At 39.4% G+C, this 24,203-nt stretch overlaps 1 protein-coding gene across 1 annotated transcript in view; it reads left to right on the top strand.

Annotated features, from left to right (window-relative positions):
- Positions 1-24,203, top strand: part of LOC124607047 (nudC domain-containing protein 1) — a 126,993-nt gene that overhangs the window by 71,122 nt on the left and 31,668 nt on the right. The window contains exons 7-8 of the mRNA XM_047139223.1: positions 1,745-1,889; positions 2,001-2,120. Coding sequence (XP_046995179.1) covers positions 1,745-1,889; positions 2,001-2,120 — 265 coding nt within the window. The remainder of the gene's footprint in view (positions 1-1,744; positions 1,890-2,000; positions 2,121-24,203) is intronic.

Here is a 24,203-nt window from a genome sequence, read left to right as displayed (position 1 = left end):
CCCTTTCATTGACTGAACCATTTTTGCATGATTCACAACAGCAGTTATTTACAAGACACAAAATTTAAAATTCTTAAAATTGCAGGAGTAATCCCCTAAAACAACTAAAGTTTACGTTAATTACTACAAAGCCATGCGCCATCTCCATGCTGTCAAGAGGCTGAAGCTGCATATGTCGAGCTGCCAGTCCAGTCACCGGTAGTCTCCATTACTGCCTGCTGTATTCAAAAGTCTCGTGTGATATCTACTGTTGGTGCCACCAAGCTGATACACCACTGCCGGTGCCACCCAGCTGATACAGCACTGCCATTTTGATTTGCCCACCAGATCACCATCAGTCAGATGGTAGAGGATCAAAATCTGAGTTATTTGCTATCAGGAAGTGTGCCAAAAATGAATATTGAGGCTTTTTGTTAACAGAAACAACTTACACTGCACAAAAGCAACTTCAGTTTCAGTGCATGTGATACACTCACAAATACCCATAATGTCTGTTGTATTATGTAACAGGTAACTAGGACCACATAAACTAATTCCTCTGTAATTTCAAATGCCAATGACTTCATGTAACCCCATTGGAAAAAAATCTGCTGTGAACACAGCAAAACATTGTGTGTTGTTTTCCGAGGTAGTGCCACCACCACCACCACCACCAATAATACAAAACCATATAAGCATTTAACAAATATGTGCCCCACATGCTTTGTTTATTCAAGACCTCATACAATATGAAATAGTCATTTCTGACCAGTGGTCCCTTGTCTGAAAATAATGAACATCTTCATCTACATACATACCACACAAGCCACCATACGGCACAAGGTGTAGGGTCTGTTGTTCTCATGCTAGTCATTCCCTATCCTGTTTAAATAGCAAATGGAGTGAGAAAAAAAGACTGTGTATACGTTACTGGCTTTGCAGTCTTATGCAATATGTACGTTGGCAGTAGGATGTTCATTCAGCAGTCTGTAGCAAAAGCTCTCTCTCTTAAGTTTCTCAATAGTTTCTTGTTGCTGTGTTCCACGGTCTTGATAAATTGAAGAAATGTCATCAGGTAACAACTCAAGCTCCAGTGTAATGTATATTTTATTGTGTGAGCCATTTTGATCAGATTTTTGCTAAGAACAAGAGTTATCTATGGGAAAAAAAAAGGCACAGTGTCAAAAATGTTATATTTGCAAATAATGTCTAGTCATGCAGAAGCAGATTTTTAACATTGTTTTTTATAAATATTATGTTTTGACATTGTGGCTTTTTTATGCGTGTATGTACCTCTCGCTGTTAACAAAAATCTATCCTGGGTGATGGCCTTTGACCACAACTGGCTACACAATAAAGCATTTATTAAACAGTAGCTCTAGCCTCTCTGTGATGTCATTTCTATAATTCCTCAGTAGTGTTTTGTGGAACAAACACATTCTGCTGTCCAGGGATTCTCATTTGAGGTCATACAGCATTCCTGTGATGCTCATGGTTTCTTTCAACCTGTTGGTAAAAAAATTAGTAGCACTCCCCTGAATTGCTTCATGGAGGGATCCCAAAAACTCAAGCAGTACTCAAGAATAGTTGCACAAGTGTTCTGTATGTGGTCCTTCATAGATGATCTAAATCTTCTACTGTTTATAAATTTTGAGCTAAATGACTGGGACATACTGTATATTGTGAGTACCCTTTTGTTATCTTTTTTGAGCCCCTAACTTGTGTTCTTCGCAGTTTAATTACTTTGAACTGTTCTCTACTCCAGGTTGGAACTTACACTTAATAAAGAAGAGACAGGACTGATGTGGAGTTGCTTGTTGAAAGGGTGTGATGAGGGTGAACAAATAATGGACCCAGCTCTTGTTGCAGAAATACATGAACGTCTTGCACATCTATGCTCCGAGACTGAGGTTAGTTGTTGGGAATGTTTATAGGAGAAGACACACTATTTTAAAGATTGAGTTATGTAGTAATCTTGCACAGGTATTTATATTTTAATTACATGCATTACTCCTTTACAGTCCTCTGGAGGCTGTGTTACTACTTTCAACTCCGAACAACTGGAAGAATGTGATGAGGTCAGCAGTAGTGCATCATTTTTGCACAGGTTGTGTCCACAAACCCACTCAACCACACACAAGGTACAGGAGACTTTCCAGCATATTATTGCCAGTGCCAGTGATGGTACTTCCAGGTTGTATGTGTGTGTTGCAATTTTTCTTTTTTTCTCTGTGTGTGATCCACATGCAGAACTAGAAAATGCAAGTCATACTTGACAATAGGGGTACATTAAAAGCATTCACATGAAAAATGAACACACAATATTTGTAGGGAATACAGGGGAACAAAGAAAAAATTAGACACAAATGTTTCTGCATATTGTGGACTGGAAAAATATGCATCTACAGGAACTTTTTGCTATCTATATAGGCCTGTTGGAGGAGATGTTGTATTCATTAATAATTTCGTGTTGTGTGTCATATATGTACATTGTGGTAGACAAATTTCCTTTGCACATCTATAATTCCTGTTTTCCATTTCAGTTCTGTTAGCAGTTGGAAATATTAACTTCTGTTTCACAATACATAACACATTCACTTTTGAAATTTGTGAGCAATCAGCAATCCAGCAAGACTAACAGTATATAGTTTGATCCGTATTGGAGAGAGAGAGAGAGAGAGAGAGAGAGAGAGAGAGAGAGAGAGAGAGAGAGAGAAGGTTCCATTACTGTTGGGGGGGGGGGGGCTTAAATTTAGACATCTTAAAGCGTTATTTCAAGCTGCTCCTCCCCCCCCCCCCCTCCCTCCCCGGACGTACCAGGACTGCGAAACACCATCCTAGCAGGAAAATGATTTGTATTAGCCTTGAGTGAATCTAAATACAGTATGGAAAGGAGTGAAATACATAGCTGTATAACTCTTTTATAACCTACTAAAAAAGGTAAACTGTTATCAAGACAAAGGTCGGTTTGAATGCCACAGTGCTTTATTGGGCTTGGTCTATCGAAGGTGATAGGCCCTTGCCTGCCTCGATCTTTGAATCAACTTTCACAGCTATTATAAAGAACATTACAAATCATAGATAGATGTGACAGAAGGGATAAGTGACAGAAAAATCTTTTTTAGTGACTGGGGGTACTTATGGAGGTAAAATGTCTAGTAAACAACAACAACAGTGGCTTTATTTGCAGTTAAAAGCTGTTTGTTGTTTACAACTCATACACTATATAAGAATTACACAATTAAAATAGTCAGCTACACACAGGTAAAGCGACATCATTTAATTATAGGCAGATATTTTGTGTGTGTGTGTGTGTAGCAGTTATGCAGATGATCTTTCACATCATGATGTGTGTCATGAATGTAATCTTGTGGTACACATTACATCTTCGATAATTTCGCATTGGTTAATCAAATCCGTCAGTTACAGCCCAAAAGCATCTGGTCTCTTAACTATTGCAGTCCCTTCTTTCAGACCACTATAGACAAGATTGTGAAATCATCATCAGTACTGAAGACAAGGAACTAAATTCTGATACTTAAGAATTCTTTGCACCATTCTCATAGTTGAAAAAATTTTGTGGTCATATCTTCGTCAATCAACAATGTTGAACAGCTCATAACTTCAGGACAGTGAAATTTGCTTATGTTAGTGATTTGCAAGATGTGGTGTGTGAAGAAAGCAAACACCGTTTTACTGAACTGGTGTGTCTCAAACTGAGTTGTGCATCACAGCTTGACACTTATTTTTGAAATGAGGTTTGTGTTTTCAAGGAATGTTGAAATACCTGAGTCTAGGATGTCTCTGTGTTCTTCAGTGAAAACCTATAGGTATAAAGCTACAGTATTGTGCATCGGATTTCTCATTTTTCTCACCATTTAGTGATCTGTACTACTCTTACTCACTCATAATTATTTACTATAACAGAGACTTTCGCTAAATGTGGGTAAGAAAGATGCTAAATGCTCCATGTAAAACCCAATGAGAATTGTATGAGAGCCTGATGCTGCTTTGTATCCACAAGGTTCAGTTAACTTTCATCTCTGAGTGCTTTATCTACATTTCCCCGCAGAGGAGGCATCAGTTGGCAGAAAGGCACATTGAAAAAAGGCTGCTTGATATTATCAGCTATCAGACTTAACTCCTCCATCAGATGCAGACAAAACACACCCACTCACATGGCCACTGTCATCTTTGGGCACTAAGGCCTGACTGTGACTCAAGTGTTCACTATCTTGGCTGGTGTGGGTAGTGGGGATCAGTAGTGGCGTGAGGTGGGGAGGGTTAGGAATAGCAGGGTAAAGATGGTGAAAGATACTGTATTGCTGCCTATGGGAGAGAGCATGGTCATGGCAGGAATAAGATGGTGGGCTACTAGGCGTAGCATTGGGAAGCTGTGCTGTAGAACCAAAAGGGGCGAGGAGCAAAGCAGAGAAGAGGAAAGGACTACTGTTACTAAAATATGAACAATGGTCTGAGAGGAGGAGTGGAATAGGGCTGAACAAGGATACTGCATAATGTTAGGTAGACAGCAGGATATCACTGTGGGAAGGGGGTGGGAGGAAGGTTAGAGGGTATTTCTCATTTCAGGGCGCATTGAGGAGTAGTTGAAATCATGTCAGAGAATATGATTAAATTGCTCCAGTCCTCGGTGGTAGTAAGCTACACCTTTGTGGCCATTCGGTGGGTCTATAGGGACAGTAACTGACTGGGGAGACAAGGCATGGGAGATATGTTTTTGGGAAAGGCGGGGAGGGTAATTTCTTTCTGTGATGGCTTCAGTATACCCTTAGTATATTTGGAGAGGGATTGCTTGTCTCCATAGATGCAATGGCCATGGTTGGCTAGGGTTTATGGAGGGAACATCTTTGTATGAAATGGGTGGCAGCTGTCAAAGTGGGGTACTTTTGGTGGCTGGTAGGTATGATGTGGATGGATGTACTGATATGGCTATCTGTGAAGTAGAGGTAGACTTCAAGGAAGGTAGCTTGTCTGGCTGAGGAGGACCAGATGAAGCATATGGGAGAGATGATGTTGAGATTCTGGAGGAATTTGGATAGGTGTCCTCACTAGAGCTCTGCAGTGTGCCAGAGAGAGCGAGAACAGACTATGTGAATGTTGGCAGAAGTTGAGGAAGATGACCGATGCTTCCTTGCCTAATAACATTAGCAGGTAAACTCTTGATCTGTGGTCACAAATGTCCAAAGCAACACAGATCGCATGCTCACACTCAGTTACATGTAGACCATGAATCTGCAGTGTGCGCATGTGCAATGCTCTTTGTTTACCACCAGAGTTGGGCAGCATTTGTTCAAATGATGAATATAGATTAAAAATTATTATTTGTTGTCCATGAATAACAAATGAAAATATTTATTCGAAACAATATTTACTTACATGAATAAAAACATTTATTTTTCATCTGTGAATAAAAAACATTACGAATAATAGATAAATTTGAAACACAATGACATTTATTGCTCCAGTTCTTTGTCATTTATTAAACAGATGTGCTTTTTGTTGCTTTTAAATTATTTTTCAATGCTTTCAAATTGCAATTGTCTTCAGCAAAAATTGAGAAATCATCAATTCCACTTTAGTTTTTTGCAAATAATCACTGCAATTTCATGTTAGCTTCAACTCCTAAATCATATTCAAAATAAAATTTTCTTTTTATGATATAACATTATTTGAAATTTGCGATCTGATTTCTTTGACAGTTGTCTGCAGCTCATGGTCTCGCGTTCGCGTTCTCACTTCCTGAGCATGGTGTCGTGGGTTCGATTCCCGGTGGGGTCAGGGATTTTCACCTGCCTCAAGATAACTGGGTGTTTGTGTTGTCCTCCTCATTTCACCATCATTCATAAAAATGGCGAGATGGGACTGAGCAAAGGTTGGGAATTTGTACGGTTGCTGATAACTGCGCAGTTGAACATCCCAGAAACCAGTTATCATCATCATCATCATCATAATCTTCAACACCTTTTTTGGCTTCTTTATGTCAGTAGGTTGTTGCAAGCCTGCCTTGAACAGCAGTGCAGGTAACCTGTTAATTGTTAAATTGTGGGCAAGACATTGCTGCAATAATTGCAGTTGGCGTAGAAAGGCAAAAAAAAGTCTTCCAATCATCAGTTTTCACTTCCTCGATAAAAAAGCTGATGGTGTGTTGCAGTATTATGAAATCTTATGTACCCAAACCCAGCATCTCTTGTGTAATTTTTAATATCCAATTCTGTGTAACTGCTTGGACACATGTTGTGTTGAAAAACTAGTCCATATTCTAACAGAAAACTTACTTGGAGTTAATCCTAAAATGTTTTTAAATGACTTTAGACATTCAGCGGCATTCTATAAACATTTTAGAAGACTTTAGATTGAAAGGCTGTTGACATTAGTCATAGAAACCACTGATTTCTTGCTGGGTTTACTATTTTGTAGCTCTACAAACATGAACAAATTGTGTACTTATATCAAGAAGACACTCATATTTGATAGTGTTAGCAATCTGAGGAAGGGGCTGCAGGTTGAGTCTTTGTTGGCTGCATTTTCAACCTTAGCTGCTTTACATAGAGTAAGTGTGCATGATAGGAGGAGGAAGGTGGAAGTACTGGCTGGTGCAGAGATAGTTGAATTGGGCTGTCTCAGTATTTTAAAAGCTAAGACCATCCGTCTATAATTATTTCTGCATTGCATTTGTTTTGCTGTAAGGCAAGTGAAGCTTAGCTCAACCTGAAGGTTGGTTTCAACACTGCAGTGCCTTACTGCATGGTGGTGTGCCCTTGACTACCTTCCACCTCTGAACTGACTTAAACTGCCAGTTAGAGAAGGACCTACATTTCAACATGTATTCCAAAACACGGTGGATTTTGCCTTGGCATTTTTGTCATTGTTAAAGGTGAAAGAAACATTAAGTCATGTACCCCAGGCAAATTAGTAAGAAAATGAGCAGATGGGGGGAAAATGTTTAAAGTTTTGAAACTTCAAGAAAATACCACTATGGGTTGTAGTAATAAGAAACAGAAAAGTTCCCCTTCATAGGGGGGATGCGTCCCCCTTTTATCCCCTCCAAAAGCCAGTTTGTACAATATTTTAAATTTATATGCAAAAAGGCTCATTTTTAGAACAGAACTCTTATTAGTAAATATATTCCTTGCAAAATTGTACTTGAAAAAGATCCTGCGCATCTTTTCATTTATACGAACGGTATTTGAGGTATAAGAATTGGAATAGAATTCTGTTAACGTAATAGTTTGCAGTTTTTGTTACTTAGCAAATCATTTAAATGAAAAATTTAATTAAGAGTATGGAAATATTTTGTAGCTTATATTTTACACTTGATGATATTTCTTTTGTGATCAGTATTGTTGAAATCAGGCGTACATGCCAACAATGAAAATTCCCATTCCATTCACTCAGCGGTCCCCTACTACTATTGTTGCTGCTGTTTCTCTCTACCCAGTGTTCAGTTCAGTTGAGTTAATGTTGTGAACTGTCAGAGTGGTACCAGAGAGTTCTGTTTTTTGTGACAGCATTTATCAGTTTGCAGTGTTATCTAGGCTGGTTCTTAGTCTCACTTATTTTGTCTGGACTGAGAAAAGAATAATGCTGGGCCCTACTACCTGTTTTATTTGTGGTAAATCTGTTGTGGAAGGAGAGACGTCAGTAGTGACGAAGGGCTTAGAAACTGTGAAATGTGTAGGCAAGAAATGGAAGGATGGGGCTCATAATCTTCTACTGAATGCTGGATTGATTTAAATGTGTAAGGTATGTTGACATGAATATATTAAGGAATGTAATATAAGGAAACTAATTAATCAGAATGTAGCACAAGTAGATGATAAAAAGTTCGAGATCCTCTATCTCTTATCCATTCAATTTCCAAAAAAGTCTGTTTTGTATGTCCTGAAAAATGTAACATAGAAGCAGAAACAAAAAATCGCTCCACAAATGCCGTGGAGTGTTTGAAGTTTGCTCTTTAACTGTGAAACATATGCTGCTTGAGAAAGCAGAGAAACACAATGATGATTTCAGTAGAAAGGTTACTGAATGAATGCATTAACAGTGTTTTATGTTTAGTAGCTACAGAGGCCCATTACCATCAAGACTGCTATGCTAAACCAGTGTTGAAACCCCCCCTCCCGCTTCCTGTTCAAAATAGAGGCCATCCTCAAGACACCAAATTTGATGTCGCTTTTTAAGAATTATGCAAATTTATATGTAGTTCAGATGAATTTCAGTTTTCACTGCTCAATTTGTTGCAGAAAATTAATGAATGAATGTCTCCCAGAAGGAGAAACAATGACTATAAAAACTCTGAAAAACAAATAAACTGAACACTTTAGTGATGGGGTCTTGTTTGCCACAATGCCAAAAAAATCCCCCAATTGTGTGTTTTTGTGGCAGTGGCCGCAAACTTTTGAATTGGTGGTACAATGAATGAGCTGTTAATGAAAAAGACAAGAGAAAGAGAATAGTAGAAGCAGCAGCAGCTACCATCTGTGAAGATATAAGAATGACTCATTACAATATTGCCGATTATCCAGATATCAATGAAGTGACAGAGAATGCTGATGTTATGGTTCCTGATACTTTAGACGGATTTCTAAAGGGTGTGGTTTTGTTCAAAAAGGAAGGCAGGGAACAGTCCCCCTTAAAGAAAGGTACAGCAATTGAGTCAGCTACCAGGCCTCATTCATTTATCTCCCCACTGCCATGTGGTCTTGCAGTGTACTTGTTTCGTAAAGTGGGATCTAAAAACCTCATTGAATATGTCTTGGATATGGGTTTCTGCTCTTCATATAGCACTGTGGCTTTATTTGAGGCTTATGCCTTTCAGTTCTGGAAACCAAATATTTTAAATTATTCATTCTCACAGTTCATTTTTGATAATGCTGACTTCAATATTGCAACAATGACGGGTAGAGGTACATTCCATGCTATGGGTGTGTGACTCCTGGGAGAGCGATAGAACATTAGGAAGCAATGAAACACTCTATCATGCCGAGCTCTACTGAAAGAGTAAGTCCCCAAAAAATTAATGTGCTAACATTCCGAAGGCAGAATAGAGTTGAAATTGAAGGAATTTTTCTGCAAAATGTCTGCTCAGAACAATCATTCACTAACGCAACAGTTCCTACCAATCACAATTTTAGTTGGATGATGGGAAAGTTTTTACAGCTTTCTATTCTTGTGTGGCACAACTGGAAAACCTTACACGCAATCAAATAATGTATTAGTGCTTCCATTCGTTGTCAACCCACCCACAGATTGTAGTGCTATTTTAACTGCTTTAACTTATGCCATCACAGAGAGTAAGAAGACCACACAGTGAACATGTATCGTGACTTTTGATCAACCAGTCTGTATGGAAGCTATAGATGTAATTGCAGTGGAGGCTAATGGAGGGAATGAGCTTATTCACTAATGTGGTTATTCGATTAGGAGGCTTTCACTTGATAATGTCTTTTCTAGGAGCAATAGGATTCTAAATGGGAGATAGTGGGCTCTCTACTTTTGGAGACTGTTTATGCTGCAGCTTCTGTTCCCCATATACTTTCTGGTTGTGCACACAGAAGGGTAATTCAGGCTCACTCTGCAGTTATGTGTGCTCCTTCCATCATAATACTGGTTGAAATGGCCGTCATGGAGGAGGAGAAGCAACATATTAAAGACTGTATTTCTGAATTGAGTGGAAACAGTGCACCTTTCAGCAATTTGGAAAAAGATCAAGTGATTGAAAAGCTGAAAAATGAATTGTCAACATAGTGGATGATATTAAGCAAAGAGGAACAACTTCCCAGTTATGGATACGACACATTCAGCTTGTCATCTTGGCGTTGCAGTTCATCCAGGCAGAACGAATGGGGAATTGGGAGCTCCATATAGAACGTGAGAGAGCTATGCTCCCAATATTCCATACAACTGGACACTTTCCTTTTGCTAAGGCATGTCGTTTGTACCTCCATGACGTGGAGAAACTAAAAGAAACTATGAAACCCAAGGAGTTCAATAAATTCACCAAGGACAGCTTCTTCACAGTTTGACGCTCTGGTAAATATTGGTGTGAAGTATGAACCGACATGACGATAGAACAAATGCTTATTAAGAACCTGAAGAGTTTTGAAAGTGTTTCACACAGAAGAGGGTTCACCGATAGTGTGTTGAACTGGTGGATTTGAGGTATACCAAAAGCCCACCACAATTGTAAAGCTGTGGAACAGTTCTGCAATTTACATTCAGTTTCATGTGAACAGCGCGTTGAACTGAGAATCGAGAGGATAGAAACTGGCGAGAAAATTCATAGAACATTTCAGCTATGGTTGCAACAATACACTTCATTTGTTAATAATGAGCAATAGTATTCATTAGGATCTGGATTAGTAACCTCTCAAGAAGTAACTGCTACAAAGCTGTGTCTGTTGGTGAAGAAGCTCTTCGTACAGTAGTTACTGTCTCACCAAAATTTGATTACCTGAAGCTTAAGCCATCCAGCATGGCTAGGACAATGTGCATTTCAACTGTTAGGCTTGAAAAAAATATAACTCAAGTAGATACAATGAAATTTTTTCAGAGGATACTGTGCACATTTCATTTACGTTATGATTTAAAGGATTGCTTCACATCCAAATTATGCAGTGTATTAATGTCTGTTTGACAGCAGTGGATTGATGAGGAAAACAAAAAAAAGTCGCACTGTACAAGCTTTTTAATCAAGTACCTGAAAGGAATATTGACAACAATGAATCACAGTTCATGTTATAGATGGTTTCTTATCCACCATGTCGTGTAGCTCGAGAATGGAACTTCTGGTGACATTTATAAAACCTTAATAGCCTATATTCAGAGACATTATAAAGATGACGATGCAGTTGTACTTGACGAATATTCAGAAAGTTCTCTGAACATAAAAACTATGGAATGCCAAAGGCAAATGATGAAGCAGACTTCATGAGAAATTTTCTTTAATGACAAGATGTTATGTGTTAAATCACAGTCTGCCTTTCGTAGTAACCTCAGCAATAAGGAAATTTTTATTACATAGATTGTGCAAAATCTAGACAGATTTGGTATTGAAACCAGGATTGCGGATGATGATGCAGATGTTGAAATTGTTGCAAAAGCAATAAATGTCTCAAAATGTTTCCAGCAAATCATTATAGTGGGTTAGGATGTAGATCTTCCTGTGCTACTTATAGCTCTTGCTCCAGATGACACAGACATAATCCTGATGAAGGAAGGTAAAGGTAGCATCAGAATAAGGTGTTACAGTTCTAAAGATATATGTAACACCTCACTCATTCATGAATGCAAGAATTCAGTAATGCTCCTTCATGCAGTAAGTGGTTGCGACAGCACTTGCCTTGTTTGGGAAAGGAAAGCTACAAGCTTCAAGCTTCCCAACTATTCAACTGGTATCCCCAAATTCATAATATTCCACAGATATTCAACAATCCTGCTTCCTCTGCTGATACCATTGCAAAAGCAGGAGAGAAATTTATACTCTCTCTACACAAAAGCAGTAGTGTGTCCTGATGATGGCAGCTTAAATGCCATTCGATTTAAATGTTATTAATGTACTTGTGGGTAAGGAAAACAGTGCTGTCATACTCTCTTGTTTGCCACCCACTGATGCAGGATGCCTGCAGTCTTACCAAGTTTACCTACAAGTCCAGCTATGGCTGGGGAACAATTTGGATCCCAGAAACTGGGGCTGGAGGGAATCAAACTCATCCCTCTCCCCAAATGACATGAAACGACCACCTGCTCCAGAGAAAATACTGCTACTGATTTCATGTGGCTGCACTCAAGGCTGCAGAAGAAAGTGCAGATGTGTAAAGGCTGACCTACATTGCACAACAATGTGCAAAAACTATTGTAGTCAAGGCTGCACTAATGTGCCTTGAAATGATTTGACAGAAGATTTGGATGATGGTTTTATGTTAAAGAAAAAAGAGTATTTACAAGAATTTATTTGTTTGATAGATATTGTGTTTCATTGTCTACATGCTGTAAATATGATTGTAAATAGATCACAACAAAAGTAATTGTTGTTTAGTTTTACAGTAATTCTTTTCATGAAAAATGATTTTCATTCCAATAATTTAAAGTTGCATAAATCCAAAGTAAAAGCCTATAAAGCAAAATTGTTCCGTATAAATAAAAGTCTGTTTTAAACAAAATTTCTCTTTTTTTACCTTCAATTTTAGCACTCATGAATTAATTACCTTTGGTTAAACATGCATTTGACCTTTTCTGAGTAGAACTTCACCAGAAATATTTTCTGTCATATAGATAACTTCATTAAGTGAACCAGTTTTCGAAAATTTTTAAAAAAGGAAAATTGCATTAAGGGGTGAGGGAGAGGGAAGCTCCCTTGATATGGGAGGGAACTTTTCTGTTTTTTACTTCTACATACCCTAAGAGTGTTTTTCCAAAGTTTCAAAACTTTATAAATTTTTCACCGTTTTTCCTAATTTGCCTGGACTAATGGAGAATATCATAGAAGCAATGGGGGATTGTATCCCAAACCTGTAGTTTTGTAGTCTGGAACTTTACCTTCTGAGCCACCAAGGCACATTTCTGTACAAACCATTAGTAAGTTACTAGTCAAATGGAAACTGCACTGAGCCAAAGGAACAAACACTACTTCTAAAACTGTGTAGAAGGAGTAAACAAAGAAAGTATGGTGGAATTTTATGTCATTCATTATTTAAGATACAAATAATTTATTTACGAATAAATTTGTTGGATTTATTCACGTATTTGAATAATTATCCCGATAGAAGTATATGCATATAATGCTCATCTCTGCTTACCACTATGTCTTGTGTGTCTTTCCTCTTTCTGATTATTGCTGTTAATATTATCTACATTAACAAGTCCTGTTAGTTCATTTGCTCAATTCAATCCAGAGAGCCTACAGTGTAGCTGGATTGAAATTTTGGTTAATTATAAACAAAGTTGGCAATCAGTCAGTTGTTACACTCATCAGCATAAAAGTTTTCCATTTTTTTTTTCCTGTCCAAAATATGTTTATGTCAGTGCATTTTAGCTGTAGATTAAATGTGAGCATTATTTCGGCAGCTTTTGTTTGCACGAATTTATTGTTCCACAGTTAAATCAGTGACCTTCATTTACATGCATTATTCAGTTATCACTTTGCATTTCATTATACATAATCATACTCGGTCACTGTAGTAATACTTGATAATCTCAGGTTTTCAGCATTCACTGTCTCTATAGAAAACATGGAAAATTGACAGTTAAAAAGAAATTCTAATCCTGAATGTATCTCAATGCTTGCTGGGGCCATTAGCATTAGCATTACTTTGTGATGAAACTGTATAGAGTTCATTTCCTTTGGACCAGTCAGGGCTGTGCGCCTGTTATCCTGCACCCAGTGAGTGAGTGAGTGAGTGAGTGAGTGAATGCCTTGTGGTACTGCGTGAGGAAACTCCCAGATGTGTCCTTTCGCAACAACTGTGAAGTGTGTGATGGGCAGTGAGCACTACTGACACAGTTTTGCATCCATGTGCAGTGTTAAATTCCTCTCCCTCAGTTGAGATATCATAAGTGAATCTGAACAAAATGGGGATTTTGGATCCTGGGTGGCTAGGAAGGATTCCTCTGGATATCTCATAAAAGACTGGCGTAGAAGGTGCTCCTTGCAGTACCACAGATGTGTTTCTAGGAGCTGCTTTCAAAGGAGAAGTAATTGTGGGTGGGGCTATAGTTATTCATGGTGACCAGGAGAGAAGTTGTAGGTTTGGTATGATATTACAGTGCCTGTGTTGTTCTGAATTACAGTGCAAAGTTCCTTTTGACATTCATGCATGTCCAAAGGAACAGGCACTGTGATGACTAAAGCCATTTTGAAATACATTAAATGTATTCACAATTGCAAATATGGACAACCATCAGCTGTAGAATGGAAAAACGACAATGAAAATTTGTGCAGGACTGGGACTTAACCCTGATTTCCCACTTACTGTGAGTGATCACCTTACCATATGGTTGTCTGTGAATGACTCATGGCCAGACCGAAACTACCATACGTCGTCAAGCAAGCATCTACAATCTGTACTTGTACATCCATTATATAGATTCCCATATGGGTGAGAAATTTTACTTGAAAGTTGCTGGCCTAGTGTTGGCAGCTAAATATGATACGGCCTATACAGGAATATACATAATGAATATAAGAGTACAGGTTGTAGACGCATGATTGATGACGTATGGAAGTTTGTCTTGGTCTGGCACAAATTTTCATTGTCATTCCATTCTACAGGGAGTAGCACTGACAGTGATGGAACAGGATACCAAGTGTGAAGGAGCAAGAACTGTGGAGAGTTGGCAGTAGAAATGCTTGGTGTCTTTCGTGTAGGAGGATAGATTATGGGTAAAAAGTTGAAAGTGGTGGCCCACAAGGGCAGAGGTTCTCTCTCTGTGAACACAATAACCAGCCACAAAATGCAGCATCTTGGGTGATTGTGTTTATGTACTTAAGAAGCATGTAGGTGGTAAGAGTGTAATGAATGGAGGATGAGGTGGTTATATAGTTCAGAGAGAATTTGGGACAGGACTGGATATTCTGATGGATTTCTGGAATGGGATCACTGTGGTAGGGCCTGTCCAACAGCCAGCAGAGCCCATGTGCCATGTAATCCCTGCAGTTCATAACCACAATGGTGCAACCTTTGCTGGCAGCTTGTATTATAATGATGGAGTAAGTTTGTACTTGGTGAACTGTAGGTGTTTTTTTAATGATACTGAGACAAGGTTTGAGGTGGCATGTCCAGCATGACTTTATTTGAGAGTGGACAAAAGATATGGCCCTTGGAAGGTAACAATACTTCTGTGGGACTGATGCTTTTGGAAGGCAGGTTCATGATTGCGTTGTAGGGCTATTTCAAGCTCTGTATTGTACAGAGTGGTGGGAGTGAGTTTCTGACGGTGTGGTAGATGTAGTATGTCTGCAGAGCATGTTGAGGCAACGATGAGGAGATGTGGGGAACGTTCGTGGAGACTAGTAGTAGTCGTAGTAGTAGTAGTAGTAGTAGAGCACTGCATCTGTTTGGTGGAACCCCAAGTAGCATTAGCTGTCCATCACTCACTTTGCACCTGTTGCACTAGCAGTTTCCTCAATTGTTTATTTTGCAGTTTCACTCAGTATCATGTGGCGCCGTCTCACTGAGTACAGGGCAACAAGTGTGCGGGCCTGCCACACAGCTAAGAAAGTGTGGATTCTGTACTATATACAGCTTCCTCACAACACAGCGGTACTAATGGGCTCAGCAAGCATTGAAATGGGTTTAGAATTAGAATTTCTTTCTAGCGGTCAATTTTCCATGTTGTCTACAGAAAAAGTGATTTCTGTGTACCTGGGATCCACCCAGTGTTGCCACAGTGATTGAGTATGATTGTTGTTGTTGTCGTCTTCAGTCCTGAGACTGGTTTGATGCAGCTCTCCATGCTACTCTATCTTGTGCAAGCTTCTTCATCTCCCAGTACCTACTGCAACCTACATCCTTCTGAATCTGCTTAGTGTATTCATCTCTTGGACTCCCTCTATGATTTTTACCCTCCAATGCTAAATTTGTGATCCCTTTGATGCCTCCGAACATGTCCTACCAACCGGTCCCTTCTTGTCAAGTTGTGCCACAAACTCCTCTTCTCCCCAATTCTATTCAGTACCTCCTCATTAGTTATGTGATCTACCCATCTAATCTTCAGCATTCTTCTGTAGCACCACATTTCGAAAGCTTCTATTCTCTTCTTGTCCAAACTATTTATCGTCCATGTTTCACTTCATACATGGCTACACTCCATACAAATACTTTCAGAAACGACTTCCTGACACTTAAATCTATACTTAATGTTAACAAATTTCTCTTCTTCAGAAACACTTTCCTTGCCATTGCCAGTCTACATTTTATATCCTCTCTACTTCGACCATCATAAGTTATTTTGCTCCCCAAATAGCAAAACTCCTTTGCTACTTTAAGTGTCTCATTTCCTAATCTAATTCCCTCAGCAGCACCTGACTTAATTCGACTACATTCCATTATCCTTGTTTTGCTTTTGTTGATGTTCATCTTATATCCTCCTTTCAAGACACTGTCCATTCCGTTCAACTGCTCTTCCAAGTCCTTTGCTGTCTCTGACAGAATTACAATGTCATCGATGAGCCTCAACGTTTTTATTTCTTCTCCTTCGACTTTAATACCTACTCCGAATTTTTCTTTTGTTTCCTTTACTGCTTGCTCAATATACAGATTGAATAACATCGGGGAGAGGCTGCAACCCTGTCTCACTCCCTTCCCAACCGCTGCTTCCCTTTCATGCCCCTCGACTCTTATAACTGCCATCTGGTTTCTGTACAAATTGTAAATAGCCTTTCGCTCCCTGTATTTTACCCCTGCCACCTTTAGAATTTGAAAGAGAGTATTCCAGTCAACATTGTCAAAAGCTTTCTCTAAGTCTACAAATGCTAGAAATGTATTTTTGCCTTTCCTTAACCTATTTTTCTAAGATAAGGCGTAGGATCAGTATTGCCTCACGTGTTCCAACATTTCTGCGGAATCCAAACTGATCTTCGCCGAGGTCGGCTTCTACCAGTTTTTCCATTTGTCTGTAAAGAATTCGTGTTAGTATTTTGCAGCTGTGACTTATTAAACTGATTGTTCGGTAATTTTCACATCTGTCAACACCTGCTTTCTTTGGGATTGGAATTATTATATTCTTCTTGAAGTCTGAGGGTATTTTGCCTGTCTCATACATCTTGCTCACCAGATGGTAGAGTTTTGTCAGGACTGGCTCTCCCATGGCCGTCAGTAGTTCCAATGGAATGTTGTCTACTCCCGGGGACTTGCTTCGACTCAGGTCTTTCAGTGCTCTGTCAAACTCTTCACACATTATCGTATCTCCCATTTCATCTTCATCTACATCCTCTTCCATTTCCATAATACTGTAAACTAGTAATAGAATATTGTATGTAATAGAATATTGTATGTAATAGAATATTGTATGTAATAGAATATTGTATGTTATTGAAGGTAATTGATTTAGCTGTGGAACTCTAAATTTGCATGGGTGAATCCTAATGAAATAATGCTCACATTCAGTCTGCAGTCAAAATCGCACTGATATCAAGAAATATTCTGGATAAAACAAATGAAAAATATTTGTGTTGATGAGCATGTCAACTGGTTACAGTTATCTACTTTGTTTATGAGACAGAATTCTATAACTTGTGTTTGTTCTCTTGGCTCAGTGTGGTTTCTATTTGATAAATAACTGAGTAATGTTTTGTTCAGAAATGTGCTTTGGTAGCTCAGTGGGTTTAAGTTACAGCCTACAAAACTAAAGAGTGGGGTTCCATCACTGTTGTTCCTATGACTTTCTGTTACTTATTGCTGCTTTCACTTCTAACAATGACAGAAATACCAAGTCAAGATGCGACTTGTTTCGGAGTACATATTAAAATGTAGGTGTGGCTCTGACTGACTGTACAAGTCTGTTCAGAGGTGGAAAGACGTCAGGGCATACGGCCATGTGTAGTAAAGCACTGCAGTGTTCAACTCAACTTCTGGGTTGAGCATAGCTTTGCTTGCCTTACAGCAAAACAAATGCAACATAAAAATACTTATAGATGGATGGTCTTAGCATTTATAACACTGACGTGGCCCAATTAAACTGTTTCTGCAGCTGCCCATACTTCCCCTTGCCCCCCTGATAACATGCAAGATGAGAATGCAGCCGACAAAAGCTTAATCTGCAGCACCTTCATTGATTGCTAAGACTCTTGATTATGGGTGTCTCCTTGATATAATTACACAAGCCGATCATGTTTGTAAGGCTGCAAAACACTGAAACAAACAAGAACACTCGGGTTTTAGGATTAATTATGAGTAAGCAGTGATGCTGAGGGAATTAAGAGTAGGAAATGAGATACTTAAAGTAGTAGTTGAGTTTTGCTATTTGGGCAGCAAAATAACTGATGATTGACAAAGTAGAGTGGTGATGGCAAGGAAAGTTTTTCTGAAGAAGAGCATAGATTTAAGTGTCACGAAATCTTTCGTGGAAGTATTTGTATGGAGTGTAGCCATGTATGGAAGTGAAACATGGACTATAAACAGTTTAGACAAGAAGAGAATAGACACTTTTGAAATGGGGTGCTACAGAAAAATGCAGAAGATTATATGGGTAGATCATGTAACTAATGAGGATGTACTGAATAGAATTGGGGAGAAGAGGTATTTGTGGCACAACTTGATTAGGAGGAGGTTTCGGTTAGTAGGACATGTTCTCAGGCATCAAGGGATCACAACTTTAGTGTTGGAGGGAAGCATGGAGGATAAAAATCGTAGAGAGAGACCAAGAGTCAGAAGGGTGTAGGCTGCAGTAGGTACTCTGAGATGAAGAGGCTTGCACAAGATAGAGTAGCATGGAAAGCTGCGCCAGACCAGTCTTTGGACTGTAGATGACAACAACTACAACAACAACCACCACCAGCTTTCCATTAGAAGATGGGATAGCTTTTTGCAGATGGGATAGCTTTTTGCAATGTGACATGTGTCTATTAGTGTTACCTAGAGGTTTGATATTGAAAAAATCCAAAAGAGATAATGGCTTTGTATATATACGAGTTCCTAATATTGCTGCATGTTGTCAACTTTTTTATCAAGAGTGTCAAGTGATGATTGGAAGACTTTCTTTGCCTTTCTACACCAACTGCAATTGTTGCAGTAATGTCGTATCCTTGATGTAAAAGCAAATAGGTCACCTGCATTGCTGTTCATGACCAAGGGAAGCTTACAACAAACTATAAACATATAATAGCCAAAGAAATATTGAAGAAATTGGGTCACAAGTTTACAATCATGTTACGTTGTAAAAAGAAAATTTTAATTTGGGCGTGATGATGGAAGTGAGGCTAATGTGGAATCACAATGAATTATTTGCAAAAAACTGAAGCAGGATTGATAATTTCTCAATTTTAGCTGAAGACGATTGTGATTTGAAAGTCTTGTATCATATCTTGAAAGGAATACTGTTTCAGGAGATATATTGCACCAATATCGTCTTTACATGTATAGTGTGTATGTTCTTTAGTGCGTCACAATGGAAAATATTTGGAAACTGAATGAACTTTCTAACAAGATAATTTAAAAGCAATAAAAATGACTTTTGTTTATTAATTGACAAAGAATTGGAGCAAGAAATGTCATTGGATTTCAGATTTATCTGTTATTCATAATGTTTTTTATTCACAGATGATGAGTATTTTTATTTTTTCTTCACGGATAACAAATTTTTAATCTGTATTTGGCATAGTCATTTGAATAAATTTGCCCAACTCTGGCAGTAAGCAAAGTACATCGCATGCGCACACACTTCAGATTCGTAGCTTATGTGCACGTGTGTGCAGGGCATGACATCTGTATGGCCACAGCGAAGTGCTCAGCCGCTTGCATTATTAGGCGAGGAAGCACCAGTCATCTATGGCAACTTCCGCCAACTTTCGCAAAGTGTGTTCTCACTCTCTCTTGTACACTGTAGATTCATGCAGACCACGTGTATAGGCCATGTGCTTGCAGAGCTCTAGTAGTAGTAGTAGAAGAAGAAGAAGAAGAAGAAGAAGCAGTAGCAGCAGCAGCCCAAGGCAGGAGTATGAGTTGAATGGATAGGAAAGTTTCTTGAGTGTCATTGTGATTCTTTTCTAGTTATCAGAAGGCAACGGTTTCAATCTGGGAGATAGGATGGAAAATTTGGGATTGCAGAGCAGGGGGTGTTTTCTGCTGGAACAGTGCTGGTGCAAGGAAGTTTGGGTCTGATTTGTATGGTTTTGCAGGACCACTGTTGGTGAGGGCTGTAGACTGATGGAATTTGAACAAATATAGGCCATTTTGGAAGGGTGGGTTTGCAGCCAGAGATGGGTAATTTAATAGACAGGCAGCACTACAGCATCTTCCTGCAACCCTGTCTTGCTGTCCCCTTCCCTGTCCACCTTCTGTGTCTCCTGTACCACACTACCCATACCAGGTGCAGTCAGGCCTTAGTGCCCAGGGACAAAAGTGGACATATATAAGGTGTGTGTGTGTGTGTGTGTGTGTGTGTGTGTGTGTGTGTGTGTGTGTGTGTGTGTGTGAAGGTGGGGGGGGGGGGGCGGCACATGCGCGTGTTTTCTCTGTTCGATGATGGACTTAGTCCAATAGCTGATAATATCAAGCAGTCTTCTTTCAGTGTGCCTTCTGTCACTCAATACCTTCTCTATGTTACGAGTAGCAATGTATCCTATGTTGTATTTATGTATTCCCTCCTGGATTTTCCATTGTTTGATTTTATCTATAGTTTCTATTTAGTGGGGTTTTAAAGATAGTCAAGTAATTTTCCACTTCCATACATTTTTAAAAACAGAATTTAAAATATTAGGCTTCCTTTGGTTGTTTTCAGTTTTGGTACCAGACTCAAATCCCTGAATGGAACTTCTAGACCCCTTCTTTGTTTTTACACTGGGGATTCTGTGAAATATCATTTGCCTTGATATCATAAGCTATGTTTATCTGAACATGCAGACACTTGAGGGGTAACAGTTAGTAAACTTATAAAAGTCAGTGTGGCTAGTTATTCACATTCAGATAATCTTGCATTTTGATTCATTTTCAGAATTTAGTGTAACTAAAATTCTATTTAACAATGTGGGAAAAGACAGAGTGCTACTTATCATAAAGAAGATATGTCAAGTTGCAGACAGGCAAAATTAAGACACTTTACGTTAAAGGTTTCGGCCACGGCCTTCATCATTTAAAGACAGACATACACCTTTCACACACACAAGCAAGCATACTTCACGCACACACGACCACAAACTCCAGCATCTTGGGCTGGAATCTGTCTTTTCCCACATTATTGATATTGTTACCTGGTGTTTCCATTGTTTAAAATGGAATTTAGTTGCACATAGTCAGTAGAAAATATAGCAAGTGTAACACAGAATCATAACATCTTGTACAGTGACAGAAACTGTTGTTTCTTCCCAAAAATGTTAATGAAGTTCACAGTATTTATCCATGCTATTGTGATATTTAAATAACAGAAAGCTTATTTTAGGATTTATTTTTTACAAGCATTCAAGCACAGTGCCTTGTAATTCACTGCTTTCCGGTTACATTTCTGTTTAGCCACTGAATGGCAAACGCAGAAATTTCAGTGTGGAAGCGTCTCGTAATAAAATGCTAATTACCTCATGACTGAAGGTGTTATTTGTTGCTACTGTAATAAAAAATAAATAAATAAATAATGTGTGTGCTATGTTTTGAAACTGTGTGTAGGTCTTTCCTGCTGTAATGCATCAAAATTGTTTGTTTTTCAAATGTTGAGCTCCCCTGTGTTTCAGTAGAAATAATATCATCTCCTAGACATAAACTTGATTTGTACGTAATGGTGCTTAACTAAGTATAATGTAATTGGGGGTGATATGCTCAAACCTTCCATCTAGCCTGTGAACTGACTCACCCACTAGTTATAAGGAATCCCACAGTTTAAAGTGGATTCCCAATTTTATTTATGTATGTATGTACAGGGTGTTTCAAAAATGACCGGTATATTTGAAACGGCAATAAAAACTAAACGAGCAGCGATAGAAATACACCGTTTGTTGCAATATGCTTGGGACAACAGTACATTTTCAGGCAGACAAACTTTCGAAATTACAGTAGTTACAATTTTCAACAACAGATGGCGCTGCGGTCTGGGAAACTCTATAGTACGATATTTTTCACATATCCACCATGCGTAGCAATAGTATGGCGTAGTCTCTGAATGAAATTACCCGAAACCTTTGACAACGTGTCTGGCGGAATGGCTTCACATGCAGATGAGATGTACTGCTTCAGCTGTTCAATTGTTTCTGGATTCTGGCGGTACACCTGGTCTTTCAAGTGTCCCCACAGAAAGAAGTCACAGGGGTTCATGTCTGGCGAATAGGGAGGCCAATCCACGCCGCCTCCTGTATGTTTCGGATAGCCCAAAGCAATCACACGATCATCGAAATATTCATTCAGGAAATTAAAGACATCGGCCCTGCGATGTGGCCGGGCACCATCTTGCATAAACCACGAGGTGTTCGCAGTGTCGTCTAAGGCAGTTTGTACCGCCACAAATTCACGAAGAATGTCCAGATAGCGTGATGCAGTAATCGTTTCGGATCTGAAAAATGGGCCAATGATTCCTTTGGAAGAAATGGCGGCCCAGACCAGTACTTTTTGAGGATGCAGCGACGATGGGACTGCAACATGGGGCTTTTCGGTTCCCCATATGCGCCAGTTCTGTTTATTGACGAAGCCGTCCAGGTAAAAATAAGCTTCGTCAGTAAACCAAATGCTGCCCACACGCATATCGCCGTCATCAATCCTGTGCACTATATCGTTAGCCAATGTCTCTCGTGCAGCAATGGTAGCGGCGCTGAGGGGTTGCTGCGTTTGAATTTTGTATGGATAGAGGTGTAAACTCTGGCGCGTGAGACGATACGTGGACGTTGGCGTCATTTGGACCGCAGCTGCAACACGGCGAACGGAAACCCGAGGCCGCTGTTGGATCACCTGCTGCACTAGCTGCGCGTTGCCCTCTGTGGTTGCCGTACGCGGTCGCCCTACCTTTCCAGCACGTTCATCCGTCACGTTCCCAGTCCGTTGAAATTTTTCAAACAGATCCTTTATTGTATCGCTTTTCGGTCCTTTGGTTACATTAAACCTCCGTTGAAAACTTCGTCTTGTTGCAACAACACTGTGTTCTAGGCGGTGGAATTCCAACACCAGAAAAATCCTCTGTTCTAAGGAATAAACCATGTTATCTACAGCACACTTGCACGTTGTGAACAGCACACGCTTACAGCAGAAAGACGACGTACAGAATGGCGCACCCACAGACTGCGTTGTCTTCTACATCTTTCACATCACTTGCAGCGCCATCTGTTGTTGAAAATTGTAACTACTGTAATTTCGAAAGTTTGTCTGCCTGAAAATGTACTGTTGTCCCAAGCATATTGCAACAAACGGTGTATTTCTATCGCTGCTCGTTTAGTTTTTATTGCCGTTTCAAATATACCGGTCATTTTTGAAACACCCTGTATGTATGTTGCGCACGCGCACACACACACACACTCACACACACACACACACACACACACACACACTCACAACACACACACACACACACACACAACACACACACACACACACACACACACAACCTGTTTGGCTATGTTGCCCCAGATGACTACTTGCAAGGTAATGCCCGTAGTAAAGAGAAAGAACACAATATTATTTAATTACAAAATTAGTAGCAAACATCAGAGCACATCACATCACTGAAATATCAAGGAGAAATTTGAAATACAACAAATATACAAAATCAATATTAGGGAAGATGGATGGAAAACAGAGTTTTTGGAAGGGTTTTTGGAAAGTGCACTGGACCTGTATAGAAAATGTTGTACAAGACACAAGTGTAGTGAATTCTAGAGTATTGTTCAAGCACTTGAAGTCCTTCTTAAGTATGTATGATAACAAACATGAATAGATTCAGAGGCACGCTGCTAGGACTGTAAAAGATCTGTATAGTCCATAAGAAAGTGTAACAGAGATGCTTGTAGAACTCAAATGTTCTTGTGAAACCTCTTGGGTAATTTTGGAGAACCTGTGTTCGAAGAAGCCTAAGTGACCTTTCTTTTGCCACCAAGATGCACACATGTAAAAAAGTTTTGCATCACCTCGGTTCTGGAACCTGTACAGAAAATTGAAATAGAGATCAACGTAAACATCATTTTCCCCTTTTTATTGCTCATGAAAACCACACATTGCATGTTGTACCGCCATACAGCGAGACCTTCAGAGGTGGTGGTGTTCCAGGTTGCTGTACATGCCAGTACCTCTAATACCCAGTAGCATGTCCTCTTGCATTGATACATGCCTGTATTCATTGTGGCATACTATCCACAAGTTCATCAAGGCACTGTTGGTCCAGATTCTCCCACTCCTCAACAGTGATTCGGCATAGATTCCTCAGAGTGGTTGGTGTGTCACATCGTCCATAAACAGCTCTTTTAATCTATCCCAGGCATGTTCGATAGGGTTCATAATCTGGGGAACATCCTGGCTATTCTAGTCGAGTGATGTCGTTATCCTGAAGGAAGTCATTCACAAGATGTGGATGATGGGGTCATG

This window comes from Schistocerca americana, chromosome 3, assembly GCF_021461395.2.
Source record: "Schistocerca americana isolate TAMUIC-IGC-003095 chromosome 3, iqSchAmer2.1, whole genome shotgun sequence".
In the NCBI taxonomy this organism is placed as follows: domain Eukaryota; kingdom Metazoa; phylum Arthropoda; class Insecta; order Orthoptera; family Acrididae; genus Schistocerca; species Schistocerca americana.
This window is presented reverse-complemented; position numbering and strand designations above follow the sequence as displayed.